Here is a 16,479-nt window from a genome sequence, read left to right on the forward strand (position 1 = left end):
TTTATTATTATATTTATATACTGAACAGAAAAAATTATAACTTATATAATGGAATATTAAATATCTAAGAAATTAAATTCAACCCGTAAGCCTTTATAGAAAAAATATAATCGTTTTTTAAATGAATTATACATTATCGGCTTAGGGATCTTCAAAGAACGAAACGTGTCTACTTGCATCAAAATAAAATTACATATTAGTATGTTCTAGAAAAAATGTAAAGACTCTTCTTAAAAATCATTTTACCTTACGATACGAAAAATTCCAGTTTTTAGTTTTATTAATATAAGTCGGAGCAATGGCGCTGGTATCAGCTGCCATTTTCATTATAATTTTATTTACCAATATTAATAGATCTACAAATTAACGCCTCTTTGATAGTCTGTATTTTTTATGTTGAAGCATTGGTGTTAGTGTCAGCTGCCATTGTCATTGTCATTAATAACGTCAAATATAGAAAAAAATAATTTGGCGCCATTGCTCCGACATATTATATAGTCATAAGCCTATTTAAATTTTACGAATTATAAATGCATTACTTCCGTCCTCTCTTTGCCTTCTCCTGACTTGCTCGGGAAGGTATTTTCCGTTTAGCGACCTTTTTAATTGGCGGCATATGTATATCTATATTAGAAATTGCCCCTTCATACTCCGCCATGGATTCAATCTTGTTACTTCCAGATGGCATTTCAACCAATTCACAAATGTTAGAAGCGCTTTGTAAGTTCATTTGTTCTGAAGGACTTAAAACTTGCGATAACGGATCGTTCGGTACTGCCTTAGATTGAGAAATAATAGAATCGAATTTGCTTCTTTGAAAGTAATCGGAATACACGCGATTTAACTTATCCTTCAATATCTTGTGCCGGAGCCTAAAACGTTAGATTTATATATATATATTTTGGTCTCCACAATTAAGCTTTTATGTCCTCTAAGCTCGTAAAAGATTCTTGTGATATATTAAGTAAATTTATATAGTATCTATAAAGACTTTGAATTAAGTAAAGTAAATTAGAAAATTGTTAGACTCGAACTAATTATTTGCACAATTAAGCTGGATTCGAGCACAAATTAGCCAATATATATTTCGCATCCAACTAGCATAATTAGCCGCTCAGCCGTAATGATTGTTACAACATTAAATGACGACCATGTGAGTTGTGACAGAAATAATAAAGCTGAAATATCTGACATAAGAATTGTTTGACGTGACAACGTCTTATAATTCGATGGAGCCGGCTGCACGCACGAAAAAACATGACTCATGCGGCGTTACCTCGCCCTGAGGCGTTCCATTTAAGGCTTGAAGTGCAAGCGGGAGCGCGAAACGACAGAGAGGCACAATCGGACTCCGCGCTCTTCAGCGTTCGACATCTGTCTCTCTCCTACTTGAGTGAGCGATTCGTGACGTTGTCACGTTCAACTATCGTCAGTAAACCGACTTTACAGACAACCGATTTTTTGCTTAATATATTTAAAATATAACATATAAGTGTCACTGCACTCTTCCGCAGTATTTTTTATAACACTTTGGAAAGCATCATCAAATTTTTTGTTTGCCGACGCTATATGGACAGTTTGCAGTACGTGGCAGAAAGTGGAACTAAATTGAAATGAACAGGATAGGCAAGTAATGTAACTTCATCGATTCAAGTCATTTGCCTAGCTGTTTGATCAAATGGCTGATTATTATTCAGGCCGCTAGTTAAACGGCGCTGTTTATTAAAGAGACTGTGCTATTAATTGAATAGCCGTTCAATTTTTATTTTATTTATTTTTTTATTATTATTTTTTTTTATTTATTATTTTTAAAAAATTAAGCTAGTTGGCTGCGACATTTATACAAAGATCATAATTTGTATAACAACAACCAAAAATAGTTGAAAATAAGTCGAAAACTACTTCTCACATAATCCGTTAACGAAATATTGTCTTGTAAGTGCTTTTGACAAGACACAATTATTTTTTACCATAGAAATATTATCAAATTCCCCTTTCAGAATAAATAATTAAAACACTTACATCGGTTGGGGCTCCTTCTTAATAATTCCGTATGAGAAAAATGTTCGCAGGAGATTAATAGCACTTAGCTCGGATAACTCGAGATGACGAACAAAGTCCTCGGACCCTACAGTTGACATTTGCAGAGACACCGCAAGCGCACGACGGAAAAGGCATACCGACTAAACAATAAAGGATATAAAAAGACCGTGATCGCCTCCGGAGCTCATGGCGTGACCTTGAGGTCCTGGGTTCGAACCGGGCCAAAATTATTGGTGGAGAGATCACGCCTTCAGAAACCAGCCATCAATGAATGACCAGTCGTGTGTCCCATTGAGGAAGTTCAATTTATGCCGAAAGCCCACCAGAAGAACTTTTCGTATTTAAATAATTATTTAATATAAAATAAAGCAGACAGAGACAAAAACATGTGTGCAATTTACACGTGGTAGAATCGAATAAAACCTTCAAAAATTTTGGTTTCAAGATAATGAGATGAATGTTATTTTAATTTTTAAGTTTAATATCAGATAAGAACTACAATGAGTTAAAATGTTTTTATAATAAATAATATGTAAATTAGAATTTTTTCACTATGTGTAACTGTCGCCGCGAACGGGCCACACGCCACAGCCACAAACGCCGCCACGAGAAGCTAGAAGCGGCTACAAAGGTAGCTGAAGCGCGCGACAGCCACTTGTGGCCGGTGGTCGACACTTGCGGTCGGTGGCTGCTACTTATTTTAGCCCTTGCCTGCAGTATCATAATGGACTCTGACGAAGAAGGTTTAATTGCGCTACTTTTGATAAAAAGACGTCGTCGTAGAAGACGAAACCGTAGTTATTGGATACACAGAAAGACATTAAATATCCCCTCACCACGACAGGTCGGTAATCGACAACCATTGAACTATACATGATGAAGCATTTGGCCTCAGTGAAAATATGATGAGGCCATATTCTGGAAAATATTTGGACTTAGACAAAAAAGTTTTCAATTATAGGTTAAGCCGTGCCAGACGTTGCATTGAGTGTACCTTCGGCGTACTAGCAAACAAATGGAGAATATTACATCGCCTATTAAACACTTCTGTTCATTTCTCAGAAGACATTGTGAAATCTTGTTGCATTTTGCACAACTTTATTCGCAAAAGGGATGGTTTCAATTTTCGTCATACTTTGAAAATAGTGGGACTCGAAAATATACAAAATACAGGCTGGCCAGTAACACGAGATTTCTTCCCAGGCCTTCACTTTTTCTCCTCTATTACTAAAACTATCACTTTTTGAATCCCAAATCGCAGGACGGGATTGTATCTCTGATATAAATAATTCTATATCCATATTTATCTACCTATATGAAACACAGACTACGTGCGTGCGTTACCGTCGACTTCAGGTTAACTGAGGTAAGGGAGAGAGGGGCGCGGAATCGCGCGAGTGGCGTGTGGCGGCTTTTTGTGTCGGCGTTTAGTGGCCGATGCGAGCCACAAGAAGCAAGCTGCGACGATTTGTAGCGTGTGGCCGCCACCGGCGCCAACCGTGTGCGGCGAGTCCATAAAATGTATGAAAATTACAGGAAATATGCCAGTGGCGGCGTTTTGTGGTTGTGGCCGGTGGCCCATGTGCGGGGACCCTAATTGTAGTATTAGACTTTTCTTAAAAAAATATTTTTTTAATTTAATATCAATCTTTAATTTTGATAAAAACTAAAATAATTAAAGTTGGAAGTTGATGAAAGGAAAAAGAGACATGCATATACATTCATAAGATGGGAGAAAATTAGATAGGAAGCTTTTAACGGTGTATAAACTTTAAATTAGTGTAGTAAAAAGTTTTCACTTCAAAGAGTTTTTATAATCGAATTATATTAATCTCTTATTTAATACAGAAAATAATCAATTATACACTAATTTAAAGTTTATACACTGTATAATGCTTCACATATCATTTTCTCCCACGTTAAATCTTATGAATTGTTTCTGTCTCTGTTTACTATCGCTTTTTCGTTTCATCGACTTTCAAATTACAACGATGCTAAAGAAGTTTTCACTTCAAAAGTAATTTGCTTAAAATTTAATTTATTACTATAGAAATGCATATGTCGCACGACTAAAGATGAGACATGACACTTTAGACGATTTTTAGGTGAAATGTAGGCGAGAAGAGTTTAGAATTGGCGTATAGGCCCGTCATCATTATTCGTCTGAATTTCTTTAGTCCGTTCTAGAGTGAGCTTCTCTATGCGCCTATGTCATCAGGTCTCATCTTCCGTGGTCCATATTATACTTACGGATCTCTTCTTAATGGACATCGTGGTTAGGCTAGAGTCGGTAGTAGTTCTAGTATTATCATTATCATAGCACTGTATGCAACAGTGGCCTGTGACGTCTGCGGCATTCTCTTCGGGAATACCATAACAGACCGCGTGTTGAAGATTCTTACAGTATCTACAAAGTATGGTGAGGGAAGGTTCAGTGTGTGGTCTCTTTTTATGTAAGTATGTAGTTATGTATGGTCTGTCTTATTCTATGAATTTGCCTTATCCCTCAATAATCTGTATATGTATGGCTTGGTGTACATACCGTCAAGATCGTAGAACAATGTCGGATTTGAAAAAAATCCAAAATCCACTTTTCATGATATTTGGATACTACATTGACTAAATATTACGGCTACACTAAAAAAATTCCATGTGTTTTAAATTTCAAGTTAATCTTTCGGCAAAGTGACGGATTTGTTAGAAACTTGTGTAATTTAATGTTATAATTTTTATTTTGTTTCAAAACAAACCCTTTTTTTTTGCTTGTATGCCAATTTTCATAATAACAGAATATGAATTAAAATAGTTATGACAAAAACCAACAGGATTATATTATTTTGAAATGGCTGCCCTGTAAAGTTTACTATTTGTCAGATCCGTCACTATTCTACGACTATGACGATACATTGCGTGAGACTGGACAGTTTTTTTATGAAAAGAACAAAAAATGTTTTAATTTAAATAATTATTTAATAATAAAATATTGGAAAGCTATAACTATATTCACTATTTCTTTAGCAAAAAAGGTTATTGTATAACAGGTGATAAATCTTTATTACGAAAAATGTTTAATTATTTAAATGAGCTTTGTACACTTGATTCTATAAATCACATATTTAAAATAAAGCCTTCGAATAGCACATTCACAATTGCTTAACAATATTTATAGCACAAGGAAATTACAAACAGATAAAGAAATCCGTTGAACCTAAAAATGTCTCCATAGTGCATTTAATAATCTATAAGTTTTAAAAACGCGTGCGTCTAATAATCTATAGGTAGTAGGTACTAATAGATTATGACTAAAGTTCGTTTTTAGGAACCTACTAAACCATTTTGAAATCAACATGTTACTGATTCTAGCACTTATATTTACTTGCATATAAGAAATAAAAATAAAAAATAAAACTTACTGGCATGTAAGCAGTGCTGTATCGCGATTATCGTTGTATTTATTGCACGGACAATTCCATTTTGGCTGAATTGTACCTAATTGAAATAAATACTTAAGGTCAAATGATGATCATCTTACATATGACAAGACGAGAGCACGAGCTATGCCTCCGTACAACAAATTTAATTATATATTTTACGTACCTGGCTTGTTTCTCCCTTAGCGTTGACGTACCTAAGTCTGACTCTAGTATAGTCTATAGACGGACCGCATGTTGCAGTCGAGACCGACAGCTCTAGAACGGTCGCGTTAAGCTGGCCATAGACGGACCGCATGTTGCAATCAAGACCGACTGCTGTAGAGTCGTACACGACCGCATAATGCAGTTGACTACGACTGCTTGGAGTAGTTGTGTTCGACCGCAAAATAATACTGATGCGAGTTCATTTACAAGATGGATTTTGATGTAGAAACACTGCTTCTTGTACTACTAAGCAAGCGTAGGCGTAGAAGACACTGTAGTATTTGGGTGCGTCCAATACAATCAAGAGAACAGCATGGAATATTTACTTTGTATCTACTTAAAAGTTAGTCAACTACTTTAGAATGTATGTGGTTTCATAAAATACAACGGACAGATTCCAAAATGAGGAAGGGATTGGTACTCGGCGGGGAGCGGGGAGGGAGTGGCGCGCGGTCGGCAGCAACCGCTTGTAACAGTTCGCGTATGGTGGGTCCGGCAGCTCTAAGCAGTCGACCGCACGGCGAAACTCGACCGCAGAGCGACTGCTCCGACCGCTCAGGAACTGCTCGAGCGGTCCGTGTATTGCGGATATGAATTTAGTATGGAAACTGCAGATCGCCGTGCGGCGACCGCTTAGAGCAGTCGGTATCGGCTGCAACATGCGGTCCGTTTATGGCCAGCGTAAGCAAGCCATTTTTAAATGAACTCTTTATTATGTAATTGTTTTTATAGAACAGGGTAAAGGGGCAGGAGGCTCGTCTGATGTTAAGTGATACCCCATGGCCAGTCTTAATGCCAGAGGGTTCGTGAGTGCGTTGCCGGACTTTAAGGCTCTTTTCTTGAAGGACTCTAACTCGAATTGTTTTGGAAATAATTCAGCTGGTCCCACATAGTGTGACGCGGTTTCTTCGAACCGAAGCTTTTGGGCAAAGCATTAATTAACAGAAATATTGTTGCTATTTTGGTCAGTTTATTTTGCCAGATACAACAAAAATAAAATCATAAAGAAAGCGTTTATCAAAGTTTATATTAAATATTTTCAACTTATGGTCAGAATGAATATATATTTTTTTCAAGATTTATACCAAAAAGTTAGATTTAAATACTGTACTGTTTCAGAATCAAGCACACTTACCAGAAAAATCCGTGTCATTTGTGAGGACCGGCACATTTTGAGATGCCTAAAAATGTTTTGTGCTGATTTTATTGGATTACAATGCTTTTTATTTTATTATTACAGCACACAACTTAAACATGATTTAATTAAAACCAATTGTTTAAACGTGCGACTCTCATCCCTGCTGTCGTAGTTTCGAACTGGTTCAACCAATCGATTCTCTGTGCGCATTTAACACTCGCTGGTACGGTGTAGGAAAACCTCGTAAGGAAACCGTTGTGACCCAAAAATCGACGTCGTATGTCAGGCACATAAGGCTGACCACCTTTATCTGGCCTATTAAAATAAATTATCACTATCAGAGGTTAATTGGTGTAAAGCGTATTTTATGGCGAAAAATGCAACAACTTTTGAATATTTTATAGAAAATGGAGGCCTACGTCCAGAAATGGACTAAATAATACGATGGTGATGATTTCTTTAATAAATGTAACTTAATAACTTACATACGCCTCATTGCTGTCCTTGAAAGTACAGCTTCTATTCCCGCGTGCTGTTAGCGAATGATATGGCGTCTCGACACAACCCAATTTGATGGATTCACTCATAGTTAGCATTAAAGGATCTGTCTGTTCGTCCACGAATGTGAAACCGGGCACTTCGTAGTCATCGGGTGCGTCTTTATATCAAGTCGGTAAAAATTTAATTAGGCTTACTAAAGGAAACTGAGCAGTGTTGGTCTAGGGGCTTTAGCGTGCAACTCTCATCCCTGAGGTCGTAAGTTCGATCCCCGAATGTGCATCAATGGACTTTCTTTTTTATGTGCGCATCTAATATTCGCTCGAACGTTCACCGTTCGAAACCCCTACTAGCCTATTAGATTGACAAATGATGATGAAACAGACACAGAAATCTGAGGCCATACCTAAAAAGTTGTAGCGCCACTGATTTTTATCTTTTATTTTTAAAGGACATCGAGATGGTGAGTACAAAATTAGAAAAGATTTAATTTGATTAACACCAGTCATTCCACATATTCAGTTAATTAAATAGTGTTTGTCGAGTGGTTGGCCGAGAAGAGATCGCTTTAAGCGGTAAGGCCGTCCATTACAACTATTTACGTTTTCAAATATCGGCATGAGATCGAGAGAAAAATAAGAAATTATCAACATGTAAATAAAAATTAATTGCAAAATATGTTATCGAAAAACACGAACACGGCTTGACCAATTCGAGTAATTTTTATGGAGAGAAAAGTTGGAAAGAACCCGAGTAAAAAAATTATATTAAGGCGAAACGAAGTTCGCGGAGGCAGCTAGTATAAATTTTTAAAAGCAAAATTATTATTTTATTTCCTATTAATAATATATTGTGTCGTATAACTGTTTTTATGGAAATTAAATAGTTTGATTAAACCTCTATCTATCTATTCTTTTAATGCGAAACGACATTTTTATAACTAATGAAGAAGACTATATTTGTTGCAAATACTACAATAATTGCATGGATTACACAGACGCTTAAATAAATAGTAAACTAAGTTCCACGTTCGATATTTGGAAAAACCCAAAAAAATACGCTTAATTTTGCTTCTTTTTTACTGGTTTATACAGCTATAACTTACCTGAAGTAAAATAAATTCGAATGCTGATGTTAGTATTTTCAGTAAATAAATTTGAACAACTCATAAAAACCATACACGCCCGAATCATTTGTAAGGTTTTCTTCTTGACATCCTGTAATGTACATGACGTGCGTGTCTCTGTAACTTTGCTCTTTGAACTGATAGTCATTGTCGCCTCGCCAGATTTATACTGATATTTAAATATGTGATATTCCGATAAATTGTTCTCCGTATCTTCACCCTCGTAAAAGCATAGAGCTATTGAGTCTAACTGTTAATAAGAAACAATTTTTAATGTCGCTTACAAGTTGCTATGTATGAATTTTAATTTTAGTCTCCATTATAATTAATCGACTTACATATTTCTTTTCGACGGCACTTAAAGCTGCTAGCATAGACGAACCAACAAACTGTGCTGTTTCATCGCTGCAGGTTTTCTTTAAAAGTCGCAACTTTATGTTCGCAAATGTTTCTGTATGGTAGTTTTCTTCAGAGAAAGCATTTTTCATGTATAGTATTGTACTGACCGCGATGCACGTTAATTGCTTCATAAAAAGCATTGAATTGGTGTAGTTATCAGTAATATTATCTGTAAATATCTTCGCCCATTCTGAAGTAACCTAAAAAGTTTTCATTTTATAAGCAATACATAAATACTTGGAATGTAGGAGGAATATGAAAAAATAAATACTTCAGTCATTCTCAAATCAGTTCCGGTCATTATCCTTATTTTTCTCGAACTCTTCACACGCCAAAAGTTAAAATGTTTGAAGTAAAAAAAAACCATATAAAGGATACAGATGGTTGGAACAGGTTGTATTTCTAAATATTTTATAAAGTATAAACCCCTTTACTACTTTAACGTTAGTTTTCCCGCGCAAATCAATTACACCGCCATAGATATTATTTCGTACGTTTAGCATGGGTAGGCTGTAACCTTTCGACAAAATGTATTATTTGATTTTTATAAATTACTTTTTACTTTGTCTTACGGTTCTAACTGGAAAAGCTTCATTTTATTTTTGTAGGAATTATGTAATCCCATTTGTTTTATGTTCATTTGATGTGTGATGACACTTTTTCCTCGGATTATGCTGGAGACCCATTGACGCGAAGAAGAACTTCTGACTCCGTGCTAATATTAATGATAGCCGATGGGCCAATATCATGGGCATCCAAGAGGCAGCCAATAGTAGCGCTATCGTCGACTGAAGCCGAGTACATAGCCGCAGCAGACTGTTGCAAAGAGGCATTGTATCTCAAATCTCTGGACATAAAAATAAATTTGCGTGTTGATAATCAAAGTTCGATTCAACTTATGAAGTATGGATCCTTCAACAAAAGGTCGAAGTACATAGACGTGCGGTACCATTTTATACATGAACACTTCGTGTATGGATTAATAAATATTATGTCCCACAAAAATTCAGTTAGCTGACGTAATGACAAAACCATTATCAAAAGTAAAGTTTGAAAGCCACTGTGCAAGATTAATGCATGTATGGAAACGTGTCTCGACAACATGCATTAATCTAACACAATGTTTTCAAGTATTATTTGCGTTTTAATTAATGGAGGAGAAAACTGCCAAACTTTGCCACTAGTAGCACTGGTATACAGCAAACAAACGTCAAATCATATTTACAACAAAACAAAACTATTTTCGGACTAAACTTGTTTTTTTTTAAATTGTCTTTGATTGTCAAAAATAGTAAATGACGCTCGATCATTTCTGTTGTTTTCAATATTTTGGGAAAGACATTTAAAAAAACTCGTGAAAATGCTGTGTCCAGAAGGAAGTCAGTTACAAAATGAAAAACATCCAAAGGAAGAAGAGAAGATATATAATAAAAATAACAATATACCCGGCGAAGGTACAAGTAGCATGGAGTTGCGCTCGTATAAAAATCCCAAAACATGGAAGAAATCTATTACAAATTTCTTCAGAAATCAACTGCGGTCAACAAAATCCAACGATGTCAGTAATATTTATTTTCTTTGCTAACAAAATTTTATTTTGTACTGTTGTATGTATCGTCCACCTTAAAAATTAATTCGCTTTTAAGGGTGACAGGCCTTCAGAAATTCAGGAAAACTTTGAAGATAAGGACGTAGCGCCAGAGCAAAAATGGCAATCTCTAGGCAAAGTATTTAGGCGTCAGAGCTTTGCTGAACATTGGCCTAAATCTCCGTTTCAACATGGAGAAGGCTCATCGCAAAATAAACGCCAAGCAGTCCGAAAAGTGCTATCAAGTTATTTTGGAAAATCTCTAAAATCTGATTCGAAAGAAGATAAATAGTAATGATTTAGGAATATATTTTTGGACTTATTAATTACTGTTATTTACTTTAGATTTATCGTAGTTTTAAGGGGCATATAGGCTCTTTTTTTATGGACAAAAAATAAACAATCATATTTCTATGTAAAAAAATTGTACTTGAAACTGAACAGATTACGATGGTTAGTAAAACGCAAATAAGGCTTTTGAAAGTATTTTTAACGAGTTATTCTAAATATACCTATTTTCTTTACTAATTGTTACAGCTAATTCTATGATATTTTTGTGTGATTTTTCAGCTGCATATGATTTGAATTTAGACTTGATCATTAAGTAGCCATATAATATTGTATGATTGTTATCATATTGTGCGTTTTCCAATTACAGCACTAGATCGCATTTTGCGGCATAATGCTCAACGTCGAGTGTTCCAACTACAGCAACGCTTCGCACAATTGAGCACTCTCAAAACGAATGCTCTCGCGAGCTTCTCGCAAACAATACCAACACAGTGATAGAAAATTGACCAGTATTTTTCTTTAAGTTGGCATTTATCGAAATTTTCGTTAGTAAATATTATTTATTGTTGAAAAATTTGTAAGGCTTTCGTTTCGTCGTAGATTTTGAAAATAATTAAAGTTATTTCAAACTGCTAAAAAAAAATATTAGTATGGATGATAAATAGTTACTTTTTTTTATATTCCTCATTTAAAATATGAATACAATTTTATTTTAAAATTCGGATCTGTAAACAAATTTATTGTACAGGATTATACTTTAGAAAAAAATGCAACGGTTTTGAAAAAGTATATAATTTTTTTAGAAATCATTAAAAAATATTACTCAAAACGTAAATGATGAATAATGATGATGACGTAATGATGTTTCTTACATGAAACTAAATATTTTACTGTTAATTTAGCTTGTTAAAACCTTATATTCTTTAAAGGTTTTCTATTATTTCAATAAAAAAAATGTTAATGAAATAATTTGATGATTAAAATAAGCGTAAAAAGATTTCAACCAATTATTATTGTTTACCACATTATTTATACATTAATGAGGTTGCAAACTCAATTCATACAAATTCAACATTTTTTTTACAACACTGACTTAGCGCACTCTGCTGATGCATTTGAAAACTAATTCACGTTCCAATTAAGCTTCAGCATTATGCGGCATTGTGCGGCACTGAGTCGCAAAATGCTCTGTAATTGGAAAACGCACATTATAATCAAATTATTATGATTGCGCTTACTTTTTGTGCTCTGTGGTGAAAGAAATCATTGACATGGACATGGCACAGACTTGTAAAGACAATTTGTTTAAGAAGTCCACTGACTTTCCAGTCTGAAGTCACAGCTCAAACCGTCTTGGAAGCTCGTATTGAAAGAAAAAATATTTTTCGTCTTTCAATGTTGAACTCTCTTAGTTTTTGTCTCTTTATTTTCCTTCCAAGATCGATTTTTTTTGTTTCTTTCATTTAATATCTACAACTAACATTATTATGGGAGATCGCGTGTATACGCCCTTGAAAACAGTGATACAAAAAAGTCTAAAGTCAGCATAGCAACAACACTTCGGAACGTTTAACTACTATTTTTAAGGAATACGGTGTGTTGGTTGCTGCATGGGTGCCTTTCATGAGGTAAGATCGGAAGCTATACATATATTGACATATTTTTTCACAAGTGATATAAGATTTTTTTTTGTTGGCTGGATTACCTTTGTGTTCTTACTAACCGCGTAGATATAAATACGTACATAATATAAATTCCACTTTGTATCTTTTAATGTGTATGGTATAAACGCTTACAAATTTCCAAACCATATGATTGCTATTATTTTATTGTATATGTATTGGTAAAATGTGTTTATTATAAACTATAATTATATATATATCAATTTAGTTTAATAACTAAATGCAATTCTATAATATGTAGGATAACTTATTTTTTTTATATATATTGGTTTATTATCTTGTTTGTATGTAAAACTAGTAAAGATCTAAACAATGTCTTATTAAATCAAGTTCTTTTCTAACCTGAATATTCAAATCACATGAAACAGAGGGTGTGTCTGTGTAATGTGTGATCACTTTCATGGTTGAATTGCTATTATGATGTAACATGTAATGGAAAAATATATTTTGAACTGACTTCAAAACAATTTCCTTATATATTTACTAAATTAAAGACAGTATAATTGCACATTTTCAATATAATTTACAGAAAAGATTTCTGATATCTTTTGTCTTAGGATTTGGCAAACATAATAGTAATAAAAACACTATCTTTTCATCACTTTTGTTAATTTCAGATGGTTACTTTTGGTGCAAGGAGGTGCAAGAATAAGGTAGTATATCTTTGATAACAAGCATTTATAAATACCCAATTAGTACATTTTGGGTAATAACACTATAAGATGATAACACGGAGATGGTTCCATCCATATCTAAATGGTGTGGATGCAGAAAAGTTACTTTTGGACCGTGGGAGAGATGGTTATTTTTTAGCTAGGCCAAGCATGAGCAACAAAGGTGATTTTACACTATCTGTAAGAAGAGGAAGTGAGGTAACACACATCAAAATTCAAAATAATGGAGAATTTCTTGATCTTTATGGAGGTGAAAAGTTTGCTACTCTCTCAGAACTAGTCCAATATTATATGGACAATCAAGGCCAGCTGCGTGAAATAAGTGGTAGTATAATTAGGTTAAAAACACCTTTAAATTGTGCTGATCCTACAACTGAAAGGTGGTACCATGGTCAGCTTACAGCTAAAGAGGCAGAAAGAATGATGCTGGAAAATGGTAGAAGTGGTTCGTTTCTTGTAAGAGAATCACAAAGGCAACCTGGTGATTTTGTTTTATCAGTGCGCACAAGAGATCGTGTAACGCACGTCATAATAAGACGTAAAGACAATAAGTATGATGTTGGTGGAGGTCAACAGTTTGATGACCTCGTTAGCCTAATTGAACACTACCGCAATTACCCCATGGTTGAAACAACAGGGGATGTTCTCAGACTAATACAACCCTTTAATGCTACTCGTATTCAGGTACAACACTTTCATACACGTGTCAAACAATTACAAAAAGAAAATGAGGGTCCAATAGAAAGCATGGCATATAAACAAGGTTTTTGGGAAGAGTTTGAGACATTACAGATGATGGAAAACTTGCAGTTATTTGATAGGATGGAAGGTTCAAAACCTGAGAATATAAGAAAAAATAGATACAAAAATATTATACCCTTTGACCATACAAGAGTGGTATTAAATGATATTCCTCCAGATGCCCCACCTGGTTCTGACTATATTAATGCTAACTACATTAGGTCTGATTTTATTGACACTCCAGAGCATGATACTAATGGAACATATGAAAATTCCTCTCAACATGGCTTTTCTAAACGAGATCTAAAAGATAAGTCATCTCCAGTACACACCCCAGTTATTATAACAGAAGAAACTCCTTCAGAAACTGGAAAGACAAATGGAACTTACAAACCAAAAACTGAGCCTTCAATCCCTCAGCCTACAAATTATATTGATGCAGTTGGCCAAAAAAGAGTACAGAAAAATGTTGTTAATGGGGACCCAGAAAATGTGTACAACAAACTATACATTGCTACACAAGGATGCCTTTCCACCACAATTTATCAATTCTGGTCAATGATATGGCAGGAAGATGTGCGCATTATTATTATGACTACAAAAGAGATTGAGCGTGGCAAAGTAAAATGTGAACGTTACTGGCCTGAATTAAATAAAACAGAAGTTATAAAGAAATACACTATTTATAATGAATCTGAATCATCAACTCAAGATTATACACTAAGACGCTTTATTGTAACAAAAAAGGATGAGTCGGATGTAAAAAGGACTATATACCACTTTCACTTTACTGCATGGCCAGATCATGGTGTCCCTTCAGAGCCCGGCCGAGTACTGAACATTTTATTAGATGTGAATTTCAGGCTGCAGCAGATTATGACAGGCCCAGAGCCACCTGAGCAAGCTGTAGTGTGTGTCCACTGCTCAGCTGGAATTGGTCGCACTGGCACTTTCATCGTCATTGACATGATATTGGATCAAATAAGGAAAGAAGGGTTTGACTGCGAAATCGACGTACATCGCACTGTACAAATGGTAAGAGACCAGCGCTCTGGTATGGTCCAGAATGAAGCTCAGTACAAATTCATTTACATGGCCTTGTTAGAATTTATTGAAACTGAAAAGCAACGGGTGGGTTTAATAGCAGCGGAACCTGCGCCTGATTCGCCCCGTGTATGATTCTGACCTGTAGAGGTAAGGATATGCTATAAAATGTTTAATAAATTAAAAAATATTAGATTATAGATCATTCAAGGCGCTTATCAATACACATGTTTTGAATCTTTTCTATGTTCTAAGAATGTATTGTTTAGGTTTTCTTAATTAGATTATTATTATGCAGCAAGGTTGATATATCATTTATTTATTGTTGTCGTATAAACACTTAAAGGTACTTTTATCAAGTATGATACAAACAATATTTAAGTTTTGTTATATAAGAGAAAAGGTGTAAAAATCTTATCACGGTTTAAAACAAAAAGAGCACTAAGTAGTCTGCTATAGCTTTGTTTAATTTAGTGAATATTTTATATTTCTTTAAAAATATATTATTAAGTGTTAAATGCATATTCAAATATGGATTTTATCATAATTTATACAGTAGTTTAAATAATATTTAGTAATGTACAGAAAAGTAAAATAATGTCTTGTTGGTGATTATATGCAAATGCAAAAATAATATGTGGTAAAGGAGACCTGACAATGTTTCAAATCATTGCTTTAAAGTACTACACGAAGTCTAGATGATGGCTTCATAGTGATCTCGAATTGGTTCTGAAGTGAACATAAAATATATCCGTTTGATTTGCTGTTCTAGTGGATAATGACGTGATCCCTGATTCTTAGAAATTTCATTAGTTGAGTATGTTTGAAAACAATTTAAAAATTTGCCTCATTGAGTACAAGAGAATGTATTAGGTTTAAGATAGAGCTTTTTAGAGGTGCAAAAATATTTTTTTAAACAACATAGTGTCATGAGTACCTATAATATTGATGGGGCAATGATTGTGTGTCTGGTAATACTTCAAAATTAGACAAAATATATTTTTATTTATGATATAGACAGTACTAAATTTTTCCCTTTTATATTGTTTATATGAAATATGCAATGTTATACTTCTTTTTTATTGTCTGTATGTTATTACGAAATAACATAAGGTGCTTTTGAATGAAGTAACACCCTAAATCATGGGTGGCGGTGCGCAATTTTGTAAGGATTTTTATTATTTAAAAGTAGGATGTACTTTATTACACTTTGAATAATGAATGTTATTTAAGTAAGCAATATTGTAGGTATTTAGTTTTTTTTAAACAGGCACTTTAAAAATAGGTGGCAATTTAGAACACTATCACAATTTCAATCCAGTTTTGATTGCTTCAAACAGCACTTTCAAAATAAAGCTATTTGTTAATGAAACCTTATTTAACATTCAGTGTTCAAATATTATAGCTATTTTTGTTGTTGGCATTTTTATTTATATTCCAATATAAAAGCTGAGCTTAATAATTTTTTTCATAAACCTTCTTAGAGAAACAAATTTTGTTATCTGCAAAAGATATATGTTGTGTTATGTAATATAATAATAAATAAAATGTGATATTGTATTAAGCCAACTTGTTTTATTTATATCTATTATGTAAGTTAAAGATAATAGTAAAATG

At 34.1% G+C, this 16,479-nt stretch overlaps 2 protein-coding genes across 2 annotated transcripts; one reads left to right on the forward strand and one right to left on the reverse strand.

The window, feature by feature from the left end:
• Positions 1-56: 56 nt before the first annotated feature.
• Positions 57-8,758, reverse strand: LOC125057632. Its single transcript, XM_047661404.1, has 7 exons — positions 8,423-8,758; positions 7,305-7,477; positions 6,817-6,862; positions 5,457-5,532; positions 4,294-4,450; positions 2,023-2,183; positions 57-872 (listed from the first exon to the last, which is right to left on the reverse strand). The coding sequence occupies exons 1-7, from the start codon at positions 8,589-8,591 to the stop codon at positions 536-538; spliced, it is 1,119 nt and encodes a 372-aa protein (XP_047517360.1). The 5' UTR covers positions 8,592-8,758; the 3' UTR covers positions 57-535.
• A 3,268-nt stretch (positions 8,759-12,026) lies between these two features.
• On the forward strand, positions 12,027-16,124 carry LOC125057656 (tyrosine-protein phosphatase corkscrew). The gene is made up of 2 exons (XM_047661433.1): positions 12,027-12,349; positions 13,021-16,124. The coding sequence occupies exon 2, from the start codon at positions 13,126-13,128 to the stop codon at positions 14,995-14,997; it is 1,872 nt and encodes a 623-aa protein (XP_047517389.1). The 5' UTR covers positions 12,027-12,349; positions 13,021-13,125; the 3' UTR covers positions 14,998-16,124.
• Positions 16,125-16,479: the final 355 nt, after the last annotated feature.

Source organism: Pieris napi, chromosome 17 (assembly GCF_905475465.1).
Source record: "Pieris napi chromosome 17, ilPieNapi1.2, whole genome shotgun sequence".
NCBI lineage: Eukaryota > Metazoa > Arthropoda > Insecta > Lepidoptera > Pieridae > Pieris > Pieris napi.

Bases quoted from the DNA above. Each gene is read 5' to 3' on its own strand.
- LOC125057632 (XM_047661404.1), bottom strand. From the start codon at position 8,591: ATGACTATCAGTTCAAAGAGCAAAGTTACAGAGACACGCACGTCATGT. The intron at 7,478-8,422 runs GTAAGTTATAGC...CTTGATATAAAG, and splicing joins TCGAATTTATTTTACTTCAG to ACGCACCCGATGACTACGAA. The intron at 5,533-6,816 runs GTAAGTGTGCTT...TATTTCAATTAG, and splicing joins AAATGACACGGATTTTTCTG to GTACAATTCAGCCAAAATGG.
- LOC125057656 (XM_047661433.1), top strand. From the start codon at position 13,126: ATGATAACACGGAGATGGTTCCATCCATATCTAAATGGTGTGGATGCA.